At 36.6% G+C, this 27,335-nt stretch overlaps 1 protein-coding gene across 3 annotated transcripts in view; it reads right to left on the reverse strand.

The window, feature by feature from the left end:
• The window catches only part of NAV3 (neuron navigator 3), a gene marked incomplete at both ends in the record, with an annotated part of 410,033 nt that overhangs the window by 206,029 nt on the left and 176,669 nt on the right, over positions 1-27,335 (reverse strand). For all 3 annotated transcript variants that reach the window (XM_080705150.1, XM_080705149.1, XM_080705148.1), the window contains 3 exons: positions 7,896-8,919; positions 19,125-19,264; positions 23,279-23,347. In XM_080705150.1, the coding sequence (XP_080561276.1) occupies positions 7,896-8,919; positions 19,125-19,264; positions 23,279-23,347 (1,233 nt within the window). The remainder of the gene's footprint in view (positions 1-7,895; positions 8,920-19,124; positions 19,265-23,278; positions 23,348-27,335) is intronic.

The raw sequence follows: 27,335 nt of genomic DNA on the forward strand, positions 1-27,335 counted from the left end.
ACCTTTTATCTCCTATAGGATGGACAATGAGAGAAAATGACATATAGGATGTGTGATGTTTCCCTCTGTCTTTGATGCCTCATGCATGTAGTTATTAAAAGAAGAAAAAAATAAGTGAATGCATGTACAGAAGAAAATGTAAAGAACTGGATTCTTTAATTTTCAAAGTTCTTCTAATATTCTAATTCTTTAATATTTAAATATGTCAAAGCTATTTCTATTTCAATTGAGTCTCCCTACTTATAGGAAATAAGTTATTTCAGAATTTTTTTCTATCCCATTGTACATTTGGGGCCGTTTTTCTTCTCTTCTTGTATCCAAGATGACAGTATTGCATGCAAAAATTCTTATTTGGTGCCCTATGTGGGTAGGTTTTTTCCCTGTATAGTTATGCTAGTAAATAAGAAAGACGAGACTTTTCCTCTCAGTGAGTTTGTTTGTTTGTTTGTTTGTTTGTTTATTTATTTATTATTTATTGGTGGTACTGGGGTTCCTGGAAGCCCTTCTACCTCCGGGCTACACTCCCAGACCTATTTTTATATTTTTATTTGGAAACAGGGCCTCTTAAGCCAGCGTGCGTGGCTGGCTTCGAACCTGCGCAATCCTCCTATCTCCGCCTCCCAAGCGCAGGGATTACAAGCGTGCGCCACCACGCCCGGCTCTCAGTGAGTTTATATTACAGTGGGGATTGGCCAAGGTCACAGTAGCTAATATGTAAACAAGGAAACATCAGATAATAATAAACTCTGAGAGGATGAGGGCTAGGGCCTAGTGGATGTTCCTCTGATTTAGAGGGATGAAAGTGCTCCTATAAAGACACAGCATGAGCAGAGATCTAAAGGCAAGATGGGGATTGCAGCAATCTGGAAGGCAGTTGCCACAGGTGGAGTAAACATCTTTGAGAAAGGCCCTAGCACAGGATGAGCTGCTTTGTACAATAGAATGATGGTTGGGATATGAGCTACTAGAGGGAAGAGAGATATGAATGAGGCTTCAGAGTCAGAAGATCAGATTATAGAGGGCCTCTTAGATCATGGTAAGGTTTTATCTTTGAAGTACAAGGGAAATCTAAAAGATGATTTCATTAACTGGAGATGCTCCTCAACTTACAATACCCATTATAAGCTTAAAATATAAAATTAAATTGCATTTAACAGACCTAATTTACTGAATATCATAGCTTAGTAGCAGAGCACAGTGAAGAGTGCCAGCTGTTTATCCTCATGATCCCATAGCTGACGGGAAGCAGCTTTCTCCAGCTGCCCAACATGGCAAATACCCTGCCACATGTCACTAAGCCAGGGAAAGAACCAGTTCCAAATTCCTAGTAGTTTCTGGTGAACTTGTTTCACTTATATATAGCATCATAAAGTCAAAAAGTTGTAAGTCAAAGCTTCCTAAGTTAGAGACATCTGTATATGATTTATACTTTAAGGCGGTGGAAGAGACGGCGTTTTGGGGCATGTTATTATTATAAAGGGCCAGAAAGTGGGAGCTAAAAGACTCACTGGACACTGGGTGAGAACTGATGGTTGAATGGTTTATACCAGAGGAAGGATGTGGAGATGGAAGAAATCTCAGTGGGCATGTGCTGAAAGAGTGTTAATAGGACCAGAATGTTAATAGGACTAACTACTAGAACACATTATATTTACGAGACTCTAAATAGTTGGTTTATAAGGAAGATTGTTATCAAGCATAGTTTAGAGTCCCAGAATGAATAAGTATAAGTCCTATTGTTAGTCATAGTGTTAATAAGAAGGGGGTGAGTAAAGAGAAAAAACTACAAATATTTTCAAATTTTCTTTGACTCTCATTCACACACATGGTCGTGAATCCTAACCTTTAATGTCTGTCATCGTTTCAGTGACTAGAATTTGCATGGCATTTCACAATTTATTATTTTTCTATCATTCCTGGGTTATAAAATTTCAGAGCATCATATTTAGATGATGCCATGTTAATTTCCCTTCAACTTGACAAATCGCAACCTCCTATTAGTCTCACCTCTCATTCTAAAGTCTCTGTGAGGCATTAGTAAGCTTCACTCTCACATGAGAATTTTTTTAAAACTCTCTTCTATATGAATATATATTTTAATATAAAGAATGGATTTATGTTTTAAATTATATTATCATCATTATCCTCAATGGACTAAACTCCCAGGAGGCAGAGAAATTCACGTCTCTGTATCTCCAGTACACATTATTTTAAGAATGAGAGAAAGCTACATAAATGGAAAAGTACATAGCAACTTGTCATTTTATCACTTCCTAAATATCTCTGGTAGGTGAGCACCTTAATAATTAAAAATAGCCTATTCTAATTCCAAATTCCTCTAATAATTGAAAAACATTTACATTAAATTTAAAATCATTTCTTAAAATCTCTACCTGTAATCTTAGTTACTTCTGCTGGTTAAATGGCTAAGGACAACAAATTCAAAACTACTGTTATCAACTTATAAGGATAACTGAGTTATATAAATATTTCATATAAAATTCCTTCCATTGGAATAGAAGTTAGACTATATAAAAATCTATTAACTGCCAGAACACAAAACTATATTTATAAGACTCTAAATACTTGGTTTATAAGAATGATTGTTATAAAGCATAGAGTCCCAGAATGAATAAGTATAAACTTAGAATCACCTAGAAGTAGGCTAAAAAAAAGGAAAAAAAATCACTATCAGCCCTCAATCCTCCCATTATATAGAAGCCATTTAATTATCTTTCAGTATCATATATATATTTATATTTATACAGACAAATTCCTATGTTTATACTTTAAACTTATACTGCTTATTTACAAGTAAGCATTTCACATTATAAATGAGGTCTGATTTGGAATTTTGCAAATGTACGATGGATAATTTCTTAGTTGAATAGCCCCCATTTGTATCTACTTGTGGAAACAATAGGAAAAAACTAAGAAGCAAAGGAGGGTATGACATAAACTGATTAAAAGGAATACTTTCTGGAATCAGATGTGAGTTCAAAGGTCAACACCTCCAGGTACTGTGACTTTAAGAAATTACTACTATTTTGACATATAATCTCTGCTTCTCCAAATTTGGAAAATGAGGATAAGGCTCCTTTTTTGTGGGTTTATGATCAAGTTTATATAAAAAAGGAATAGAATTTGCATCAATGACTTTCACTAAAAAAAAAAAACACAACTATTATAATTCTGTCTTATCAAATGACTAGCAACTCCCGAAGAGTTTGCAGAGATTTGTAGAAAGTATTCTTACTTGGGAGCAGTGAGAGTAAGAAAAGGCATAAGGGGTCACATTATCCAAATGCCATGACTCCGTAACAGGAAAGCTTGAATACTAACTTCTTCGCCTTGACAGGATATAATTTACCAATTATAAAATTATTCTGATAAGGTACTTCAACCATTACCTCACATATAGACTATGAAGTTTTCTTATTAGTTTAATTTTAACTTCTTTATATCATTTGATAATGATATAATTAGTGACATTCATATCATTCACTACATAGCCTGTGCTAGAAAGGTTTACATGATATATTTTCCTTAGTTTCACAGAAACCAATTGAGGTAGGTATTTTTTGTTAATCACCCTTTACAAGAATCAAAATGAAGTTTGGGGAAGGCTGCTTATTATACAACAGATACTATTAAACACCCTGAATAAACATCAACTAGAGCTTTAAAATAGTCTTGTGAGGTAGCTTCTATTATTAACATCTCCAGTTTTCAGGTTAGAAATTCAAGAGTCAGAATTTTTAAACATATTAACCAAGGTCATAATCACCAAGATTAATTATTGGTGGCTTTGAGATTCTAAGATAGACAACAGGCTCCAAGGTCCATTGTGTTTGCTACCACAAGACAGCATCTCAAAACAGTGGTAAAGAAAGGCAGATGGTGGCATTTGCCCATCATCCCAGTACTTGGGAGGCTGAGACAGGAGTATCACAAGTTCAACGATAGCTATAGGAAGTAGTAAGACTCTCATCACCCTAGTGAGATCCTATTTCAAAATAAAGAAAAGAATAAAAAATAGAGGTGGGGGTATAACTCTGAGGTAGAATGCCTCTGGGACCAATCCCCAGCACCACACACACACACACACACACACAAGGGCAGATTATAGGTTATACTCTTAGCTTCTTGGATATATCACCTCATGCTTATAATCTTCACTTTAAGATGAAAAATAAAAAATTAAAGATGGTCAGACATGGTGGCATGTGCTTGTAATCCCAGAATTTGGAAGGCTGAGACACAAGGATCATGATTTGAGGACAGCCTCAGTTACTTAGGCCCTTTGCAACTCAGTGAGAACCTGTTTCAAATTAAAAAATAAAAAATAGTACTGGGGGTATATCTCAGAGGTATAATGCCCCTGGGTTTTAACTCTGGTACCACAAAAACATTAAATAAATAAATAACTTGTTCCTCTTTTTAAAAATTAAAGATGAATAAATGACTTGCCAGGGTCACTTGGCAGACCCACCACTTCTGCGTGGTGCTACTTCATCTGTTAAGTAGTTATAGGTTAAATAAATTAAATGTGCAACATGAACACACACACACACACACACACACACACACACACTGAACTATTACTCATAATAGAGAACATAATCCTGTCATTTGTGACAACATGCATAAACTTTAAGGACATCACGTTAGGTGAAATAAACCAGACAGAAAACTATGAATATCACATGATCTCACCTATATGTGGAATCTTAAATAAAATAATTGATGTCATAAAAGTATAGTAGAATATTAGAATAGCAGGTTACCAGGTCTGATATGATGTGGGGTGAGGTTTGGAGATTCACTGGTCAATGCAAAGTTAATATATTGTATTCTTAAAAACATGTTAATAGAGAAGTATTTTTACCACACAAATGATAACTATGTGAGGCAAAGCCTATGTTAATTATCCATATTTAATCACTCTATATGTATATATACTTCAAAGCATCATGATGTACATGGTAAATACAAATAACTTTATCAGTTAAAAATTAAATTTAAAAAAGATGATGATTAAAGAGCTCTATATCTCACATAGTTAAAGTCAAGAGCAATACCAAAGTTACCTGAGATGTTCTTAAGGGTTAAAGTTAATAATCAAAAACGTTACATTTTCATAGCCAGGCATGGTGTGCATGCTTGTAATCCCAGTACTTGGGAGGCTGAGATAGGAAGATCACAGGTCCGAGAATAGCCTCAGCAAGTAGTAAGACTCTCAGAAACTTAGTGAGACCCTGTTTTTTGTTGTTGTTGTTTTGTTTTGTTTTGTTGGTACTGGGGGTGGAACCCAGGGGCTTTCTACTTCCGGCTATACTCCCAGACCTATTTTATACTTTATTTGGAAACAGGGTTTCACTAAGTTGCTGAGAGCCTCACTAAGTAGCTGAGGCTGGCTTCGAACCTGTGCGATCCTCCTGTCTCAGCCTCCCTAGCGCTAGGATTACAAGCGTGCTCCACCACGCCAGGCTTAGACCCTGTTTTAAAATAAAAATAAAGTAGGGCTGGGGGTGTAGCTCATAGGTAGAATGCCTCTGGGTTCAATCCTCAATACCACACCTCCATGCACACACACATATACACACATAGGGTACACTTTCAAATGGAAACCACTATATTTGTATCTACTGTATATTTTATCACAACCAAATAAAAGCCTGTTGCCTTTTATAGGAAAAGTCTTGCTAAATTGGCAGATCTAGATTTACAAGTTCCTTTGAAATTTACTTGTGATTGTTTGAAATGGTTGATGTTTTGACAGAATACATTTGAGATGCATAAATATGCTGAGTATGACAAAGTTTCATAATTTTTCCTTATATTATTGAAAATGGATTGCAATTTTGACATCTGAATTCTGCTTTGTTAGATAGGGGCCCAGGAAATCAGAAGGAACTACAAAATTTCTGTTCCAAATACAAAGGCTTTAAATGTATTGCCACTAGCCGGTGTGGTGGCGCACGCTTGTAATCCCAGAATTCAGGAGGCTGAGTCCTGGAGGACTGTGGTTCACAGAGAGCCTAAGCTACTTAGTGAGGCCCTCCACAACTTAGTGAGACCCTGTCTCAAAATAAAGAATAAAAAATAGGGCAGGGAGTGTAGCTCAGAGGTAGAATGTCTCTGGGTTCCATCCCTAGACCCACAAAAAATTTTTTAAAAAGTATTGCTACTGAAGTCAGAATAGCAGGAATAACTGGAGATTTCCTATGAGAATACATGCACTAATTATAATGTTGTTTCACTGAGTATATAAAGCTCCAGTGTAAATGTTTCTTCACGGAAGGAAAAATGAATCATTATAATTATTTTCCTGATTTTAAAAAGCCATATAGTTGATGAATGTAATAATTTTTAAACTATATAGTCCTAACTATGTCTCAATTACAGCAGGTCTTGGATTCTAGTCACAAAATTTCATTCCTGTTTTTAAGCTTCTGACCTGCAAAATGCATTAAAAAAAACGTAGATATTATTCTTCTCTCATGGAGATCAGCCTCATACTAGCCAGGTAGTGAATAAAATTGGGAGAGTTGGCAGTAATTGACAAACTACAAAACAAAAATCAAATTAAAGCAAATCACAGAATAGGCAAAGTGTGCTACTTTGAAAATTATATACATGGATGCTTATTTTTAGATATAGTATATAGCATACATATTCTGTGTGTTACATACAAAATAAAAAATAAATTAAATGCAAAAGGTTATGAATATGCTAACTATATAGCCAATTCTTATTATGTAAAGACTTATGCCTAGTGGTAGAAAATTAATAAAACATGTAATCTGGGAACATGATGTCTTTTAACAACATTTAACAAATATTTAAAATATGCCACTATATGTAGTAAATATTAACTCTGTTAATATTTTCCACCCTACAAGATAAATATTCATGTTTGACACCTAAAGACAATATGACTAAGATGTATGTCCAAAGTCATGTAACTGGTAAGTGGTACAGCAGGGTATTAAATCCACCTCTGTGTGTTTCCAAAGCCTGCCTCTTTAACCATTATGAGAGACTTTCTCCCAAGGGTAAAAATGAAAAATGCCTGTAAATGCCATCAAACTGATAGTTATTTCAAGACTGCTACTACCTATAGTGGAAATATCATAATAGTAATAATAATAACACTAACCAGGCATAGTGGCACATGTTTGCAATCCCAGCACTTGGAAGGCTGAGACAGGAGGACCGCGGTTCGCGGACAGCCTCAGCTACTTAGTGAAGCCCTCTGCAACTTAGTAAGAGAACCTGTTTCAAAATAAAGAATGAAAAATAGGGCTGGGGGTGTAGCTCAGAAGTAGAATGCTCCCAGATTCAATCCCCAGTACCCCCCCCACACACACACAAATAATAATAGCACTGAACATAGGAGAAAGCCATAGCACTTGAGTTCTATCTTGCCTTTGACAAAAAGTAGATTAACTTTTTTTTTTTTTTTTTTTTTTTTTTTGCTGTCCTAGGGATGAAACTCAGTGGCATTATAACTTTGAGCTACACCCCAGCCCTAATTTTTTAGTTTTTCTTATAATTGAAACAGGGTCTTACTGAGTTGTGAAGGGCCTCACAACTTTTAAAGGCCTCAATATGAGAGAGAGAGAGAGAGAGAGAGAGAGAGAGAGAGAGAGAGAGGAGAGAGAGAGAGAGAGAAAGGAAAACAGAGTGAGACAGAGAGTGTGTGTGTGTGCACTCTAGCGCTCTAGTTCATATTGGAAGTTTTTTTTCCAGACTAAGATTGCATATTAAATTCTAAGTCTCTAGCTTCAGAATAAAACCTTATTCCAAATTAAGGCTCTGCTTCCACAACCTTCTTGATCCTGCACACTGAGTCTGAAAACCTGTAAACAGGGCCACGGGCAGCTCCTTACCTGTAAATGAAGGGGGCCACTGTGGCAGTGTTGGGGTGGCTGTGCTGTTGCTGCGGGAGGTGGACAATGCCATTCCCTGTGCTCTGTCCACTGCTTGGTGCTGCTGGCACAGAACAGGAACTGGAGGGAGACGCGTGGCCGGCACCCCTTCCTTCTAGGGGAGCCTGGCAGCTGGGTGTGCTTGATTTCTCAGTGGGCATGGGCTTAGGGAAGGACTGGGAAGGACTGCCCTTGGTAGTCCTGAACTTTTCAGACTCCTTGCCTGCTGCACTGCTGGGTGAAGTGGTTTGCTTTGTGGTTGGGACCTTGGAGCCTGGTTTTGGAATCCCACTGGAAGATGGAATTAAGCTCTCCTTCTTGGCTGCCGTGCTCTTGCTGCCCTTTGGGATCAGGCTTGCAATCTTGGAGGTCTTTTTGGGCGCTGTCTCAGTCACCTGGTCCTTTTCTTCTTTGACCTGTTTTTCAGTGCAAACTTTATTTTTGTCCCTGTTCTTTTCCTCTTTTTCCTTTGGCTGTAGCAAAGACTTTTTATTGCTGAGATTTTTGCTTCCAGCTTTTGGAGGGGCCAGCTTGGGTGACACTTTGGGACTGCTACTTGTTGAGCCACCGCTGTTGAGACCACTGTTAAAACCTTCCATTTCGCCAGATTCGGAAAAGGCATCTTCATCCTTCCCACCGTCACTGGTTCCTGAACTGGGGGATTGTGGGGGGCGTAAAGCAGTCCGGGCATTAACCAGTTTGAATTTCTCAAGCATAGATTTCTGTCCCGACGGAGCAGTTTTGATCCCTTCTGAGACGGGTGGCTTCAGTCTGTCGGAAGATGGTGGGGGAGAGGTGGCGGGGCTGGACTGCTTCACGGCCAGCATGGTGGAGGTGGCGCTGTGCTTGACATTCATGGACTTGCTGCGCCAGGGCTTGCTGGCACTAGGAGAAGGGATGGCAGAGGCAGGGGGCTGCCCAGCAGTGGTGGGAGGTGGCATGTTACCATTTACACTGGAAGATGGTTGAGGGACTTTGGAGGAATCTGGGTATTGTGATGAAGGAAAGAAAAGAAAAGGCTGATTAGTCTTGATCATTCATGTCATGCCATGTGTACATCTTAACTGAAGACACATGGAAGTCACTTCTCTGAAATCTAAAGAGGCATGTTATCCTCATATCAATCACTTCCATGATGTGATCTCTTTAATCATATATAAACTTGCATGGTATTTGAAATATATGGGTTTTTTGGGGGGAGCATATTTTTACCAAATAATCTTTGCTAGTCATAGATATCTACAGATGAATAAAACAATATCCCTCCCCTAAGCAACTCTATATTTTTCCCAACTACCCTGATAGCTCATTTCAGCAAGGGGATTACTCAAATACTTCACTCTCTATGAATGGATTTCAGTATTTTCCTTATCATCTATGTTAAAAGTATAGGCAATTTCGCCAGGCATGGTGGCGCATGAGAGGCAGAAACAGGAGGATTGCGCAGGTTCTAAGCCAGCCTCGTTGGCTTAAGAGACCCTGATTTCAAATAAAAATATAAAAAAATATAGGTGTCTGGGAGTGTAGCCCAGAGGTAGAAGGGTTTTCAGGAACCCCAGTACTATGAAAAAATAAATAAGTATAGGTAATTTTATGTTTATACCACTGACAGATGCCTTTCAAAGACAGGTAACATTTTATTAGGATTCAAATGGTTATTGGTTGGTTAGCAGAAAGAAATACCTACCAAATATTTTCTTTACTTATCAGACCTCAGATTTAACCCAAATTTTCTTTGCCAAAATTGGCCTCACTCCTACTTCCAATCACTGGAGCATCAAATGTGGACTAGGTAGTTTCTCTACTTTCTTTCATAAGTCATTATTTCCTCTTTTATAGCCATTGTGTCTCTACTACAATTTCTCATTATTTCCACTACATTCTATTCTCCATGAAAGGAAAGGCCACCCCTGTGTTACTCATGGTTTTATACTATGTTATCACACTTACTGAATGCCAGCCACTGGACTTAGTATTTAACATATATTAACTCAATCTTCCTTAAAACAAGATGGAGTTTTCATCATTTTTTTCATTGTATATAGAGAAAAACAGAGACAAAGAAATTAAATTACCTAGCCAAGGTTACACAATTTTTAACTAACAAAACTGAGAATTAAATTTTGTTCAAATTTTAAATTAATTCTATCAACAACTCATTGTACTATTTCTAAAATGTAGAAGGATGAGTTAAATAGCATATGAATTCTTGAATGAAAAACAGAGAACAGTAATTGTCAAGGTAATCCCTTTAATAGGATTATATCAAGTAAACTTTATTTCTCAATGACCCAGATTGAACTGAAAAATAAGAATTTTTCCTCCACACAAATTTTTTATAGTGAAGTGTATTTTATAAGTGTCACATACGGACCTCACTGTTTTGCTTATTTATCTCAACATAAATGGCTATACTTTTCAATTTTTACCAGTAACAGTAATCAGTGCCATTTAATTCCTACTATCTAAACAAAACCTATTATCAGTTAGTATTTTCTGAGTAGATGACTCTATTTAAGATATTCCAGGAGACATTATAATCTTGTTGGAGGAAAGAAAACAGTTATAAAAATAAACACTCCTGCAAATGTTGGGATGGCAAACTGGAAAGAAATATGGACCCCCCAAATTAAAGCTTACTCAGCTGGGAATATTGCTAAAAGAATCATGACGACATCATACTGAGTTCATCTTCCCTTTCTTACATGATATTAAAGTTATTTGTGATAGCCCTAATTTAATAATGAAAATTATTTTGATGATATAAATATGATTATATTCACTGGTATTTTACTGAATATTCTCTAACTTCATTATTTTACAACAACCCAATGGGAAGGGCTCATATTTCTTATTGATTTTTTCAAAAATATGCTTATGTTGGTACATTTTAGTCTTACATCATAATATAGTTCAGAATATAGGGACATACATGTACACGACAGCATTTTATATTTCTGATTCACAGTTGTGGCAACTGACTTTTGGTAAGCTTGAGTGTGAACAATTTATTCCATGGTGTACAGCCAAGGAGGAGTGTGTGTAGCTACATTTGACTGCACATTGTGTGACTAGAGCATCCGAGCTCTATCATCATCTTAGAGCATCTGACATTCTAAATGCTTAGCACAGAGATTCTAAAACTTTAATGGGCACATGAGCTATCTAGGGATCTTACTGAATGCACAATATGACTCAGCAGGTCTGCAGTGAATCCTGAGATTGCACATTTCTAACAAGCTTCCAGATAATTTCAGTGCAATGGGTCATAGACCATGTTTTGTGGGCAAGACTGAGCAGATTGAGAATGGTTCCTGGGAATAGTACCCAAGTTGGCTAAACTCATTACATGTTCCACAGCTGTATAGTACTAATATTTTTCACTCTTTGAACTTTCAGAACCTTGGCCAGCTCTGAGTTGGTAGCAAAGAATTAATAAAAACAAAACTAGCTCAGCAGGTTTTCTCAGTGTCCTTTTCCACATCATTTTAGCTACAGATTCAGTATGAATCTGCTGTGTGTCTATCTGAAACTACATTAAAAAGTCAGGAGACTCATATCCTGCATGCCTGGGAGCTTCAATGGGAAAGAGGAGGGGTAGAAAATCCCCAGCCAGAATGCTTTTAAGTGGCTGATGGAACAAGGAAAGTGGGAGAGGGTGCTCCTTCCTTAGGAGAGAGCAAACAAGCTGAGGACATTAACTAGATAGACTGCTGCAGAAGTTCAACTACAGGAGAGGAATTTCAACAATGCTATACCCCAGAATGAGACAAGAGGGACTCCAAATTATGACATCCACATCCAACCCACAGTAACAGTCGTAGTAACAGCTGTGAAATTGTTCTCAGTCAAGTGCACACATATAAGGCACTTCTCTCCACCTAGCTCTAAATCTGTCCCCAGCCGGTCTCTATATAGCACCAATGAGGTGTTGCAGGCTCCATTAAAAGGGCAAATCACAGGTCTTTGTGCATCAGGAAGGTACTGGAATGATGAGTCTCTCTGGACTCCTCATGCTAAAGGGTTCACAACAACAGCTGAAACAGCAGCATCTGTGGCTTCTAGAAAGTGGGTGCAGCAGGAATCCTCATCTCTGCCATTTATATATTCAATAATAAGCATCCCGGGATCAGTGATATATTCCTGTAAGTAGATAACTCAGCTTCTGACTTTGAATGAGTCTCAGTATGGGGAAAAGATACTGAATGTGCAAATTTCAAGGCATTTCTGCAATGGATTTGTATTTTGCATGTATATCGCCCATCTTTGATTGCAGCTAGGACTCTTGTCTATGATCTGCAAATATTGATTTTTCTGGCACCCTTCCTCTTCTTTCCTCACAACCAAATATTAGTACTTATCTACTGATTGCTTTGTTCTAAGTACTTTGTGAGCTTTTCATACATGGTATCTCATTTAAACCCATAATAAGACAGGCATGGTGGGACACGCTTGTAATCCCTGGGCTTGGGAAGCGGAGACAGGAGGATTGCGCAGGTTCGAAGCCAGCTGTGCTGATTTAAGAGACCCTCTTTCCAAATAAGAAGTATAAAATTGGTCTGGCAGTGTAGCCCCGAGGTAGAAGGTTTTCCAGGAACCCCAGTACCACCAAAAATAAATAAATAAATAAATAAAATAAACCCATAATAAGCTGAGACATACTTGGGATTCACTAAATGAATGACATGTGATGTACATCCTGTACTCCATTAAGTTGTATGGCTATAATGCACTAATAAAAATAAATAAAGATGAGAAAATGGAAATTTTGAAAGGAAAATCTGTGTGGCTAATCACACACACAGTAATACTAAAAAAAGGCAAAATAAAAATTGGAACTCTGGTTTACCTGACTCTACAGTGTGGAGGCTTTTTAACTATTTAGTCTTTTTATGTGTTTGCTGAATATCCAGAAATTCTGCTTGCATGGCTCCCGAGAAAGCCATGCATTTGTCACAATGGTAAAGTTATTTGAGTGACTCCTCCAATCACCTTAACTTTCTTCTTTAGTGAGCAGAATATTAATGACACAAACATCATGCAAGATACTCTCTGCTTGGTACACTGTCCTGTCCTCTTTGACAGTCCATGTACACACATTTTTATATTTGATGTGAGAACACATATAAACTCATGCTCTGAAGTTACCAAGTTAATATCTGGTTATTTCATCTTGAACGTAAATAAAATTGACTTGGGAAAAATGTCAACCTGGCTCTTAGTCTAATAAATGCATCAAGGTAAATGTGGCAGTCACAATAGGCAGGAGGGGAAATTTAGACTCAGTCACAGTCACCACGCTATAGAATTTCAGCTGGCTTCAGAGCTCAGCATCACGTCACCAACAGTGCTCCCTGCCTGAGAAAGGACACAGGGAACGTCCTCCATCTCTGTATCTCTTCCTTGAACACCTTATGTGTGTTTACATGGAAGAAAACTAGCATTTGACTCAAAAGCATGCAGCAGCGATGAGGATAGTACCTTTCTTTTAAAAGTGTTCCCTGCATAGCATGCAGGGTGCTGAGTGACAAGTGTGGCCTCTGCTGAACACAGGACACCATAAGTATTGCAGAGCATGGCAGAAGGAAGAAAATCATTCAGCAACGAGGCCACGGCAATCGCTTTGGGAAATAACTAATATATCAAATATGCATTTGGTTCACAGCAACCTACCAAAGTACCTTCTGAAAATTTTAAAAAGTTGAAAACAAGTAGCATTCAACCCCAAATACACCTAAAGACTAAGTGGTTCTTTTTTCTCACCAGGCTGCCTTGAATGAACGATTGCTGAGGAAATGGCTCAGTCGTTGATTTTATAAGAACTCAGCAGAAACATGGGACGGTGAGATCCTAGAGGTGCGGCTCATTCGACACATGCTAATATTTTACCATTTGTAAAGGGAGAGTGTTGTGAAATTTAGGACTGCTTTCATTCATGAGCCAATTTCAAAAGAGTATGTAACTTCAGTGCAGACCTACTTAATATAAGACCTTAATATATGTGCACATATATGTAAATAAACAACATACATGCCCAAGAGTATTTAGCTCTTATTACCTGATAATATGTTTCTAGTTGTGATAACTCATGAAAATCCCTAAGATCCCTGAAATTATACTGACATTGTATATTAGGTTTGTGTAAGTATTAAGTAATAAAGCCTAAAGCCATGGTAAAACATATAATTAAATCATCACAAAGTAATGTAATAACTAAAACCCAAGCCAGGCGTAGTGGCGCATGCTTGTAATCCCTGCGGTTGAAAGGCTGAGACAGGAGGATAGCACAGGTTCAAAGCCAGCCTCAGCTGGCTTAAGAGACCCTGTTTCCAGATAAACCATAAAATAGGTCTGGCAGTGTAGCCCGGAGGTAGAAGGCTCCTGGGTTCCATCCCCAATACCACACACACACACACACACACACACACACACACACACACACACACACACACAAATCCCATCTGCATTACCTTGAAAAGCAAACTTAAACTTAACAGCTCAGTTCTTTAACTGTATAGTAATTTCAGAGTACTTAAGAAAACTTAAAAAGTGCTTATGATCTGTATCTCTAAGGTTTAGCTGAAAATGAGCTGCTGAAACTCCATGGCTCATGCAAAACTCACATTAACTCTAATAACTTTATAACACTGAATTAAAATATTGCTAAATCCTTGGAAAGAATCCTACTAATTCTATTTTGAGTGTAAAAGGAAGTAAAGTCTTCCACAGCAGAAGATGCTTCCTTCAAATGCTAGGGAAGAGAAGGGAACTCTCCTTTTTAGCAAGTCAAATGTTCAGTGGGGGAACCACTTGGGAGAACAGTGAAAGGATGGCAGTGTTCCCTCTGGTACTGTGGCATGTTTCTTGGCAACAAGAAAAAAATACCTCTCCTCCACGGAACTCTTTCAAGAAACACGTTTCTAGATCATAATTTAATCCAGAAACTGGGTCTCAAATAAAACGAGGGATAGTTACATTCCTAAATAAGATTGAGCCTTCAGTGTTTTTTAAAGATTTATTCTACAGATTTACAAAACAAGAATAATTTCTTAAGCTTGTTTCAGGCACACAAAGTCTATGTCCAAATAAACCATATCACAGTTCTCACAATATCTGATTTCCATTGAACACGTATTTGCTTCCCTTTAGATCGGCCATCTAGGTGGAGTGCTTCAACAGAACATGTGAGCCAAGTTGACAAATGCAGGTGTCAGAACATATTTCTCATTGTCAGTTTCTGAATGGCAGGTCATCAGGAGACAAAAACGAAGGACCCTCAAAAGAAAAGCTCCACAAAGCTGCTATCTTCATTGCACCCTTTGTTCTGGGAAATGTGTTCCTGTGTTCCATTTCAATAGAATGGTGAGGTGGCGCTGCATTCTGTTGTAACATTTCTATTTTAGCCTTCTCTGCAAGTGATAATTTATGACAATGTGCACTGATATTTTAATTCATTTGGGGGAAATTGCGAAATGAGCACACTTTTAAGAATTGCCTTATTATTCAAATGATACTAGATGTATCTTCTGATGAAGTTTGTGATTCTCTACTGATTTCTTTTCAGCACATATCATGCCATTGGCAAATGAACTATATTTTTAATGAATCATATAAACGACAGGCTCTTGTGCTTTCAACAGTGTGTTTTTCTTAAATAGAAAAATCAAGTTTATTAATTAGACATAGGCCTTTAATAACTATTATATGTTCTAGATATTTTGAATTTATTTCTATAATATATCACCCAGTACTTTTTTTATGATACTGGAGATGGAACCCAGAGGCATTCTACCTCCAAGCTGCAACTCCAGCCCTATTTTTTATTCTTTTATTTTGAAACTGGGTCTCACTGAGTTGCAAAGGGCCTCACTAAGTAGCTGAGGCTGTCCGCGAACCAGGATCCTCCAATCTCAGCCTCCTGAATGCTGGAATTACAAGTGTGGGCCACCATTACTGGCTGCCCAGTACGTTTATAGAAATAAGTACTCACTTAGAAGCATTCGTGGAGCACATTAGATTCAATCTGGTTAGTTCTTCAAATAAAATATATTAATTATTAAACTTAAGTGTTCCAATTTCTAATAAATAAGAAACAGGAATTAGACCATTCAAGTTAGGCCTTTCTGAATTCTGTCATTACAATACTCTAATCTTGTTTGATTTTCACCTTTCTTGGTTATACACAAGATATAGATTTAAACTATTTTATGCTAACTGACTTGTCAGCAAAAATCTATTTATAATTTATTTTTATATGATACTTGGAATCTTATGTTTTTATATGTAATGCCACAACTAAAAATCTTCACATCAAAAAGGTGAACACAAACATCTTAATAAAACTGCATTGTTTGGATATATAATAAGTTATAAATTTTTCATTTAATATTATGATTGTCTTGTTAGTTCATATAACTTAAGATAACTTAAGTATAAAATAACATGATATAATTAATTAAGAACAAGAATACTGTATCTACTGCCATAAAGTGACTCTACTTTTTTGGGTGTGTATGGTACTGGGGATCGAACCCAGGATAATTTTGCCTCTGAGCTACACCCTCAGTTCTATTTTGTTTTTTGTTTTGAAACAGGGTCTCACTAACGATGAAGGGGCTTATTAAGTTGCTAAGGCTGTCCTGAAACCTGAGATTCTCCTGTCTCAGTTTCTTAAGTACTATAATTACAGGCATGGGACACCCTACCTGTCTCTATAACCACACTTATTAAGCAAATACAGTGTTGCATATAAAACAAATTTCAGATGGGTGTATTGTATCATACAATGCAATTTTAACTTATTGGTTTATGGACATTTACTGTCTATATTTGATATATAATACATATGTGAAGGGGAAATCGAACAATTTACATTTTTAGAAATTTTTAGTTATTTAGAATCAAAATTATTAAGCCAGGCATGGTGGTGCACGCTTGTAATCCCCGCAGAGACAGGGAGGCAGAGACAGGATTGCGCAGGTTCGAGGCCGGCCTCACTGGCTTAAGAGACCCTGTTGCCAAGTAAAAATAAAAATATTAAAAAAAATAGGTGTCTGAGAGTGAAGCCTGGAGGTAGAAGGGTTTCCAGGAACCCCAGTACCACAAAAAAAAGAATCAAAATTATTAATAATTCTCTACAAATATTCTTGTCTTTTGTAGAGATGTACATAGGGAATTTTCTTTATGTGATGAAAAACCACATATAATATGACATCTGTCTCCACCTTGTGGTCATTATAAAGATTGCTACATTCTGATTTAGCACTCCTAGACATGTGTAATAGCTTCAATGGCCATGGAATGAAGAAAACACTTCCATTGACGTTATATACGTATGGAAAATGACGAATGCCAATCTCAGTATCATGTATGGGGAAGGGGGATGATTGAGAAGGGAGCCAAGGAGAGCTCACCAAGAGCTGTTGTATGGATGTCACCATCATTCTGAACTACATTATAATGTGAGACTATAATGCACCAATAAAAGTAGTTTGAAAATACATTAATGCTTGACTCTCTGTATCTTTACTTTGGGAGGGTAGAAATAAAACTTTCAATATTGAGGAAAATTCATATGCATTATGATATTAAAGTATCAGTGTCTCAAAGCATTTCTAGGTCTGTCAACATTATTAGTCATTTTTTACAAAAATAATATAATAGTGGCTCTATATATATTAGGGTGGCCTGCACTTTCCCTTAAATGTGTATTTCTCATTTTCCTAAATAAATCTCTATGTCAGAAAAAAAATGGACACTTTAGTAGTCCATTCCACATAGCTCCATATGGAGGAGCTAGTCTTCGCCTAGATGATGTTTTTGATTATATCATAGACAATTTCTAAGAAGGTAAAAAAGTATAATTTCCAGTGAGGAACTGTCATATCTCTTTTCTCGGTCAGAAAACTGTTAAACTGTTCAATCATATTTTTAGTATTCAAAACTAAAAACTTTATTCTATATTCTTATGACAAAATTCAGGCGTCCAGATAAACAGCTTTTTTCATTCTTTTTCCATTCGCCCCAAGAGTTGAGGAGATTGTTGAATCAAGACACTGCTCTATGCTCAGAGTTTGGAGTCTTTCCAATTTTTCTTCAGTGGGAAAGAGGAGTTTTTCACATGAGTATTTGGTTCACAGGTCAGATTTGTCAGTTTATGGCTAAATAAGAGAGAGATGTATCTAATTATTTATCCATCTGAAAAAATTTGTAATTATCTAACCTGTGCCAAAGAGTTCCTACTGAGTTTAATTATTTAAAGCCAATTTTCCAAGTGTTCTTCTAACTAAACATGTATGTCACTTTTTAATTTGATGTGCGAATCCATGCAGGGCCTAATACCACAAAGAGAAGTTTAAAATTCTATTGATCTGAAAACTATTCCAAAATCCTACAGAACATATTAGTCACTCCAATAGCCAAGCTCCTAACAATAGTAAACGTTCTTGATTTCCTTTTGATTCAGACGTAGATTACACGCTCAGCTTCTGTCCCTCCCTGCACCACAGTAACATGCACCAAGAAAACACATCAAATGCTCATTTTGCACATCTCAGAGAATTGGACGGCAGACTCATCCTTTATAATCTGCCTTCTACACAGTCTTCCACTGATTATCCTTTCTCCTTAAAGGTTTTGTAATTAAGTATTTCTATATCATTTCAAAATAACAATACAGCCAAAAATAACTGAGGGGAAAACTGAGGTAATATTATTTCTGAGTTCTGCTGCTTTCAAAAACAAACACCTATTATAATTAAACCTCGACTTTTGATGCTCCAACTTTAAGTGCCAAAAACATTGATGGCACGCACCTGAAGCAAAGAATTCAAATAAATTTAACACAGCTCTATGATTTCAGTATAAATTTTCACAAAACATGAAAGGCATAAGAAAATGCTATTCATATGCGTCCAGAAGGAACTAGTCTTGTGAAACAAATTTTATGCTCGAGTATATAATTAACCACTTTAAAATGAAGGCTCTTGTTTCCCTAAAATGTTCTTCAGACAAGAAAATCCTTCAGGGAACCTGGAATTCAGGAGGAGCGGTTAAAAACAAAAGGAAAGTGCTCTGATCCCATTCCCATCCCAACAGTTGTTCCTGTGCTCAGGGTACTGATTTCATTGGGTTAATTATGGACACCTGTATTCACCTTGGGCCATAATGATGTGCCAGATGAGGACTTACCTTTTTCATTCCCATTTGTATAACCGGGAGGCTTGGTTTTGTCAATGCTATTAAAGCTCTGACTTCTCCTGTTCAGATTGGAGGCTCCTTGGACCTTGCTGCTGCTGCCTGCAGCTGGCACCCTAGAGGGACCTGGAAGCCTGAAATAGAGTAAGAGAAATTACATCACTACTGTACATGTCAAACAACAAGGAGCAGGAAATTCAAAGCGGGGAAGCTAATGGGGAAAACCATAATAAAAATGTTCTAAAATCTATTTAGCAGAAAGTGGTGGTTTAAAAGACACATAGATGAGAACAAGATTAAAGAGAATAAGCCAGGAGTAATGGCGCACATTTGTAATCTCAGCACTTGGGAGGCTGAGACAGGAGATTGCACAGGTTCGAAGCCAGCCTCAGCTACTTAGTGAGGCTCTCAGCAACTTAGTGAGACCCTGTTTCAAATAAATTATAAAATAGGGCTAAAGATATAGCTTGGAGGTAGAAATCCCCTGGGTTCCACCCCCCAGTATCACCAAAAAAAAAAAAAAAAAGATTAAATAGAGTAAAAAAAATTCATTTTTCAGTAAGCATGTCTCCAAAGACTAGTAATAATGTAGAAAAGTTAAAATGAGGCAATCTTTAAACTAAAAAAGTCATCTTTATTCCATCCCTGATTAATACAGTTTTGCCTTAAAAGTACTATCACAAGTGCCAGGTGTGTGGCGCACGCTTGTAATGCCCGTGCTTGGGAGGCGGAGACAGGAGGATCGCATAGGTTCGAAGCCAGCTGTGCTGGCTTAAGAGACCCTGTTTCCAAATAAAAAGTATAAAAATAGGTCTGGGAGTGTAGCCCGGGGGTAGGAGGCTTTCCAGGAACTCCAGTACCACCGGAAAAAAAAAAAGTACTATCACAATTATAAGAGCAAGGGGAACAATAACACTTGACAGAGTTTTCCTTATATTAATCTGACATTTGTAGCTGTTTGTCAAGTAGTTCTTTTCAGTATGTGGAATATTTGTTTCTCTTAAGTAGTTATAAGTCTTATAAATTCATAACAGGCATTAAGTTATTAAACAATTAGCAAATATGAAACATTTATTGAATATCTAAACTATTAGCTACTCTATCAAAAATATGGTGCCAGGACCAAGGTCATGGGCTACATTGTTTTTAACTGGAACGCCTCAAAGAAATCTTCTTTCTCTTGTCAAAAATAAATAATAGACTTTAGCAGGTGATCTTGCAAATGTGCCCACCTGATCACAGAGGCAATATGACAAAAAGGATGTAAGTGTCAGAAGAAAATCGTTGTTAGGAGAATGACAATTTCAAATATATCTTCAGTGACAGGCAGTTTCAGCTACTCCTTGTACATGAAGACCAAGACATCAGGAGATACACAATGTCCATGTTATCATTAGAGGCAGTTTGACAGGAGGTTATGACCTATCTATTTTATTTGGGGCATAATATTAAATATAAATTTAGATCATTTATCATTTCACTGTTTTCCCTTCAAAGACTAGTTATTTTATAAATTGTACCTGATTTTACTTTATGTGATTATTAGATTATATATATATATATATATATATATATATATATTAAACTCAATTCATATAATTTAAGTACTAGAAATGGAGAACTAAAATTAGCATTCTAAGATCTACTTGGAGAATAGGCTATTGAAGGTTGCCAATGTCTTGATTAGTATTTGCTGCCACCATGTGAACATTACTGTGTATTACTCTGGAAATTCCTGTTTGAAAAGAAAAAGATAAAACAATGCAGAACTTGTACATATAGCACTGACTGTTTTTACAATTCTCTTTTATGAAATTTTAAAAATAACAGGTGGATTATATCTGTTAGATATCAAAATTTCACAGTCTATTTGTTATAATATTCAAGTGTTAACTCATCTTTATAATACTGTCTTCCACAGATTATGAAAAAAATTAAACCTTTAAAATATAAGTATTTTTTAAAAATTGGTACTGGAGATTGAACCCAGAGGAATTTTACCTCCAAGCTACACCTCTATCCCAACCTACCTACCTAGCTTTCCTTCATTTATTTCTTTCCCTCCCTTTCTTTTTCTTCTTTTTTTCCTTTATTCATTTTTTTCTTCCTTTCTTTCTTCTTTTGAAACAAGGTCTTGATAAGTTGCTGAGAGTCTACCTAAAACTGCTGAGACTGGTGTCAAACCAGTGATCCTCCTGTCTTAGCCTCCCAAGTACTGGGATTACAGGTACACTACCACCCCCAGGAAAATACAAATACTTTTAATAATAGTGAGAAGTATTGCAAAAATGGAATGAACATTTAGGAAAACACAAATACTAGCTTTAAAAAGTGTTGATTTCTTGAAACACCTAATAGTTTCCAAATCTTAACTGCGTTTTACAGTTTAAATACATAAGGCTAATAAATATTCCCTTCAGCTATTTTGCTAATTAGAGGTTTTGTCATGCAAAAGATTAGAATCTTTTCCAAATGATTTCAACATTGGACTCCTGCTCAAGTAGACCTACAAGGGTTTGTAACCGTAGCACAGTAACCACAGACATTAGGGATTTAGAATATCAGTAATTGCACTCTGCAGAAGGAACTAAACTAATTAATTTGGCCAAATGTCCCAATCATAATAAATCTGAGAATGATTTCCATAGACATAACCATAGAATTAGAAAGTTCATTCCAAACTCAAATGCATAAAAAATTTTTGTCACAAAACCTGCCCTGTTTGCAGTGAAACTTGACCCATTTCTAGAAAGCAATTAAAATGCATTTTAATCTTTACTGTGACCCATGATGCCAAGCGATCTTCAGTCCTCAGAAGAACAAATTACAGCAAATTAAAAAGTACATTTGCTCTCCTCATTACCCTAATTTGACAGGCAGCCAGCGTCTCCAGATCATTCATCAAAGTAATAAAAAGGGAAATAAGATGAAGAAAAAAGAGTGTATACAAAAGAGAAATGTTTTATCAAAAGAAAGTATTTAAAATATATTGTACATGCCTAAGTCTTAGAAGAAGTAATAAAAATGCTCATTGTACACGGCAGGTCACTGTTCCTTACAACTTATATCCCTTGTTGTAATTTAAAATTAAATTTCTATTTAGCCGGGTGTGGTGGTGCACGCTTGTAATCCCCACGCTTGGGAGGCAGAGACAGGAGGATCGAGCAGGTTCAAAGCCAGCCTCAGCTGGCTTAAGAGACCCTGTTTCCAAATAAAATATAAAATAGGTCTGGGAGTGTAGCCCAGAGGTAAAAGGCCCCTGGGTTCCATTCCCAGTACCACAAAAAAAATTAAATTTATATTTAAATTTGTCTCTCTAGAATTATTTTCACTAGTATGGGATTTAACATAGAAAACCAAGACAAGAGGAAAGAAACCTACCTCTGGGTTGAGGAGGCATCAGAAGCGGCCCTTGTGGTTAGACATTGCGTGATGGGGTTCATTACTGAAGCAATGACAATAAACTACCACTCCATCCTTCCCCAGTGAGTGAGAAGGAGCTCAGCGCCACTCAACGACCAGAGGTGTCAGTACACTTGCTGTGGCTGCACTCAGCTGTCTCATGCTACCATCCTGCCTCCACCAACTTAACATTAATGAAAATCAACCACTTTGAACACATTATTTTTCAAATAGTACACTCTATGCTGTCATTCATTACATGTGTCTTTAAAATACATATGTCATGAAGAAGCAGAAATCCAAACTACTATAGATGGGAACAGTCTAGGTTGACCTTTTGCTAACTTCTCCACCCACCAAAATCCTGCCAATGTTTTATTTAAGAAACTGCAATAAGGAACCCTTGCCCATCTCAGAACACAATTGCAATCTTCTTGCATGCAGAACTTCCAAATTCTGTGACCTAGAAAGAATCGTAGGGGCCTTTAAAGAACCTAGAACCTGGATTTCATCCCAGCATATAACACTGTGTATAACTGAAATAGAAGCCAAAGCCATTTAATCATCTGGCACACATAGGCTCTTTCCTGAGACTCTGTGGAAATCCACTCAGAAGAATTCAGAGCTCTAACTTTTTCATTCAGAATAATGTCAGAATTTAAAAATCTTAGAGTGATAGGACAAAATACCATTGGGCATTTACTTGAATACCACTAGCAAGCAATAAATTAGAGATATTAACTGACCTAGTAGGCTTTTTTTGACTGGTTGCAATTCCACTGTGATTAGACTGAGTTGCATATCTGGCTGTCAGACTGTATGAGGAGAAACAGAGAAATTGAATTAAAGAGATTCTTTGAACATGGAAAGAGCACAAACTTACAAGAAAACTATGAATTAATGAAATGCAATCGGAACACACATAAACATGTACAAAGAATAACTTAATCAGAAAATTATGATAATGTAACATATATACCATGACCTCTGATTATGAATACACTATGGAATAATGCAGCACACTCCTTGGAATAAAACATGGCATTACTGATGTTCAAAGTATGACTGTGTGATAATAATATATATACTTATATATATTTTTATGGTACTGGGGATGGAACCCAGGAATATTTTACCTTTGAGCTACCTATTTTTTATTCTTTATTTTGAAACAAGGTCTCACTGAGTTGCAAAAGGCCTCACCAAGTAGCTAAACCTGTCCTCAAACCACGATACTCCTGTCTCAGCCTCCCAAATGCTGGGATTACAAATATTATATTATGCCTGGCATGATATTTTAATAGTATTATTTAATCTTAGAAAAAATCAAACCTTTGTAATTGACTGTGAAAACTTCATGAAAGCTAAGGTTTCACTTACAAGAGAGAAAAATCTCTTTCCTAGAAAGGTTAAAATGAAAAGAAAAATATGAGATGGCCATTATTAATTTCTTTAGTAAACTCTTTTAATTTGCATTTTTAAACTAAATTTTTGAAAAGCAAATCATTAAAACTATATGTCTAATATTTTTGTCTCTAATGCTAGGTAGAAATTTTTAAAGGAAGTGAACAATAAATATTTTATTGAAAGAAAGATATAAATAAAATTGAAATTTAAGGGGAATTACGTTCTTGAAACACAAGTTTCACAAATAATGGTAACAACCTGTGAGCATTCTTGAATTACATTTGTTAATGATTTTATAAAATCAAAATTTTTGTTTAAAGACACACAAGATAGCTCTAGTTAAACCAAATGTTGAAGAGTAACATTTTATAAATCAAATGCAAATTTGTACAGTACATCAAACTGATATCTGATTATTAAGAGTGGGAAAATAATGTTTGGAAGGATGGAGTTAAACTCAATAGGCCCAGTGCATGTTCACACCTATGGTGGTCAGGGGTGAATACCTACATGAAGTCATTGTCCAGATGAATTGTGATGGCTGCACATAAACCCAGGTACTGCATGTGACAGCCACACCCCATGTTGTTGTACTGGAATCAGGGTGGGAAGAGCCACAGCGATCCTTGCTGCGATTAATCCAGTTGCTGTAATCCAGTTACTGAAATACCCTCTGCTGACCAGCAGAGGGTATTTCAGTCAAGGGGAAGATTGCTTAGGATAATGGTATGTTTCCTAAGTTAATTCTTACTCCTCTGAATTAGTCTGGTAGAACATGAAGGTCCTTAAAACTGCCTGACTTAAAGGTTATACATTCTCAGATGGAGGGAATTTCAGGATCACAGAGCATTTGTTTTTTGCCTTGGTCACAATTTATATTGTTTTTGTTTTTTGCTTATAAGGCATTCTGTATTTTGGCTATACTAAGTGGTTACAACTGGCCAAACTACCTCAGTAACAATACTATCAAAGAGTAAATGAAAAGTGAAAAACTTTAAAAAGATCTGTTTCAATGCAATGACATGTTAATTCAAAAATTGAACTTAAGAAAAGCCCCCGAACCAGGGAAAAGTCTTTTGTGACCTCCTCAGCTAACTTGTAAATCTAAGGGTATGAAAGGCATGTAAAGTTCAACTGATGTGCTTTCTCTTAAAACTCTCCAATTGGGACACAAACATAAGCAGTGAATGGGATAACCAAACACCACACTTTCTTTCAGGGAACTGAAGCAACGGTATTGATTTCCCTCCATGTTTTAGACATATACCACAATATAATTCCTAATACAAAAACAGAAAAGCAACAAAATAATCCAGAGAGGGTAAATGATTTAGATTAAATAAGTTTGTTTCCACAGCCCATGTAGTTTTTTTTTAATTTATTATGAAACAATACTATACTTGCTGCCTCGCCTCTACATTTCTGCCCAGTCCTCTCATGGTAGTGCCTTGAAATGTAATTTCTTCTATGCTTCTCCTGTACTGTGAAGGTTTATCTTGAAGAACATCAGAAGTTTCTTCAGTTTTCACTGTGTTATATGTTTGAATTTTATCATGTAGATACTTACAGTTTTTTAGTCTTTCCCTTTCAGAATCTGTCCTGCCAATACAATTACCAGATTTCCTAATTTATCCGTCACAATTCTTGTCTATTTTCTTTCTTGAGTAAGTCTTTCTTTCCCAACACACACTCACTCTTTCTCTCTCTCTCTCTTCCTCCCTCCTTCCTTGCCTCTCTCCAGCTCTCCTATTTATGTTTTTCCTTTGGTACTGAGGATTGAACCCAGGGGTGTTCTACCACTGAGCTACATCTGCAACACTATCTTATTTTGAAACAAGTCTCATTAATTTGTTGAGGGTGTAGCTAAGTTGATGGGCTGGTCTCCAACCTATTATCCTTCTGCCTCAGCCTCCAAAGTACCAGGATTACAAGCATGCACTACCCTACTGGCTTTCTCTCCTAATTTTGAGGGGCACATTTTCCCCCACAAAGGGTATACTTTCTTTTCTCAAACACTTTTATGCATTCTTTAACTGATCTTTAAGCTCACCACACCAAACTCACAATTTACATACTTCTTATCTGATTTGTTTTCCCTTAATATCTTTATTTCTATTCATAAGATCACATTTCCCTTAGTGATATAAACTTGAAACTTCAAGAGTTTACTTCTCTTTTTTCCCTTTCAATTATTACAGATGAACAATCAATACTAAGGAATGGAACGCTGTTTAGACCACTAAAAATCCATTAGCATCTATGTCCTCCTTAAAGTCCCATATTTATTACATTAGCTTGAGTTGTCAACACTTCCCACACCACCCTACACTAGAGGAATTTAAAAATTTTATTGCTCATCTTGTTCATACTCTGGGACAATCAGGACCAGAAACACAATGTATCTAGGCTTGTCTCCTGATTTTATAGGTAAAGGAAGAAAAGCCCAAAGAGACACAACAGACAGCATAGGTGGCAGATTCCAAGTAAATTTTAACAAACCTGGAGCTCCACAATATGAACTTACATTTGCACCCTTATGTCTCTGTAACCTAATCAATTTTCTAGGGAAGAGGCAAGTTCTAAACACTGCCCAAATTCACTTGTTGGGCAAGTAATTGCTATTTTTCTGAGTCTTTCCCATTGCTGTAATTCCTACGGAATACTTTCTACCTGTGTCTATCATTCCGGATTCTCTTGACTTTCAAAGAGATAAAAATGGAACCAAGTACACACACATCTTCTCCTACACCCGTATTAAATCTCTCAACTTCTGTAACTCCTCTTTTACCTTCCAATGTAACAAAACCATTAACTTTAGTTAAACTTAGAAATATAGCAAGGATTCTTCAAGATAATCTCTTCATTTGAATTATTTTTAAAAAAGGACAGGTAATTTATCTGAAATTTTCCTAAAGTACACTTAAAACATTTTATTCGCCAGGTGTGGTGGCACACACTTGTAATCCCAGCATTTGGGAGGGAGGCTGAGACTGGAGGATAGCGGTTCGCAGACAGCCTTAGTGAAGCCCTCGCGACTCAGTGAGACCCGATTTCAAAATAAAGAATAAGAAATAGGGCAGGGGATGTAGCTCGGAGGTCAAATGTCCCTGGGTTCCATCCCCAGACCCTCAAAAAAAAACCATTTTATTCATTTTGATTAAAAAGACTATATTGAGATCTTTTTAAGAAATAAAATCCCTGGTAATTTCTTTGTTCAATAAAGTGAACCAAGACTAGCACAGATACTGAGGGTTTGCCCTATTTTTCTTAATAGGAAAAATAACACATTTTAAAAATAAATATTATCAAATCAATAGCATAATTATAGTAATAGAGAATAATTTTAACGCAATTTTTGGTTGGACAACAGAGACATTATTTGAAAGACCTATGTTT

This window comes from Muscardinus avellanarius (genome assembly GCF_963383645.1).
Source record: "Muscardinus avellanarius genome assembly, chromosome: 11".
Classification (NCBI taxonomy): Eukaryota; Metazoa; Chordata; class Mammalia; order Rodentia; family Gliridae; genus Muscardinus; species Muscardinus avellanarius.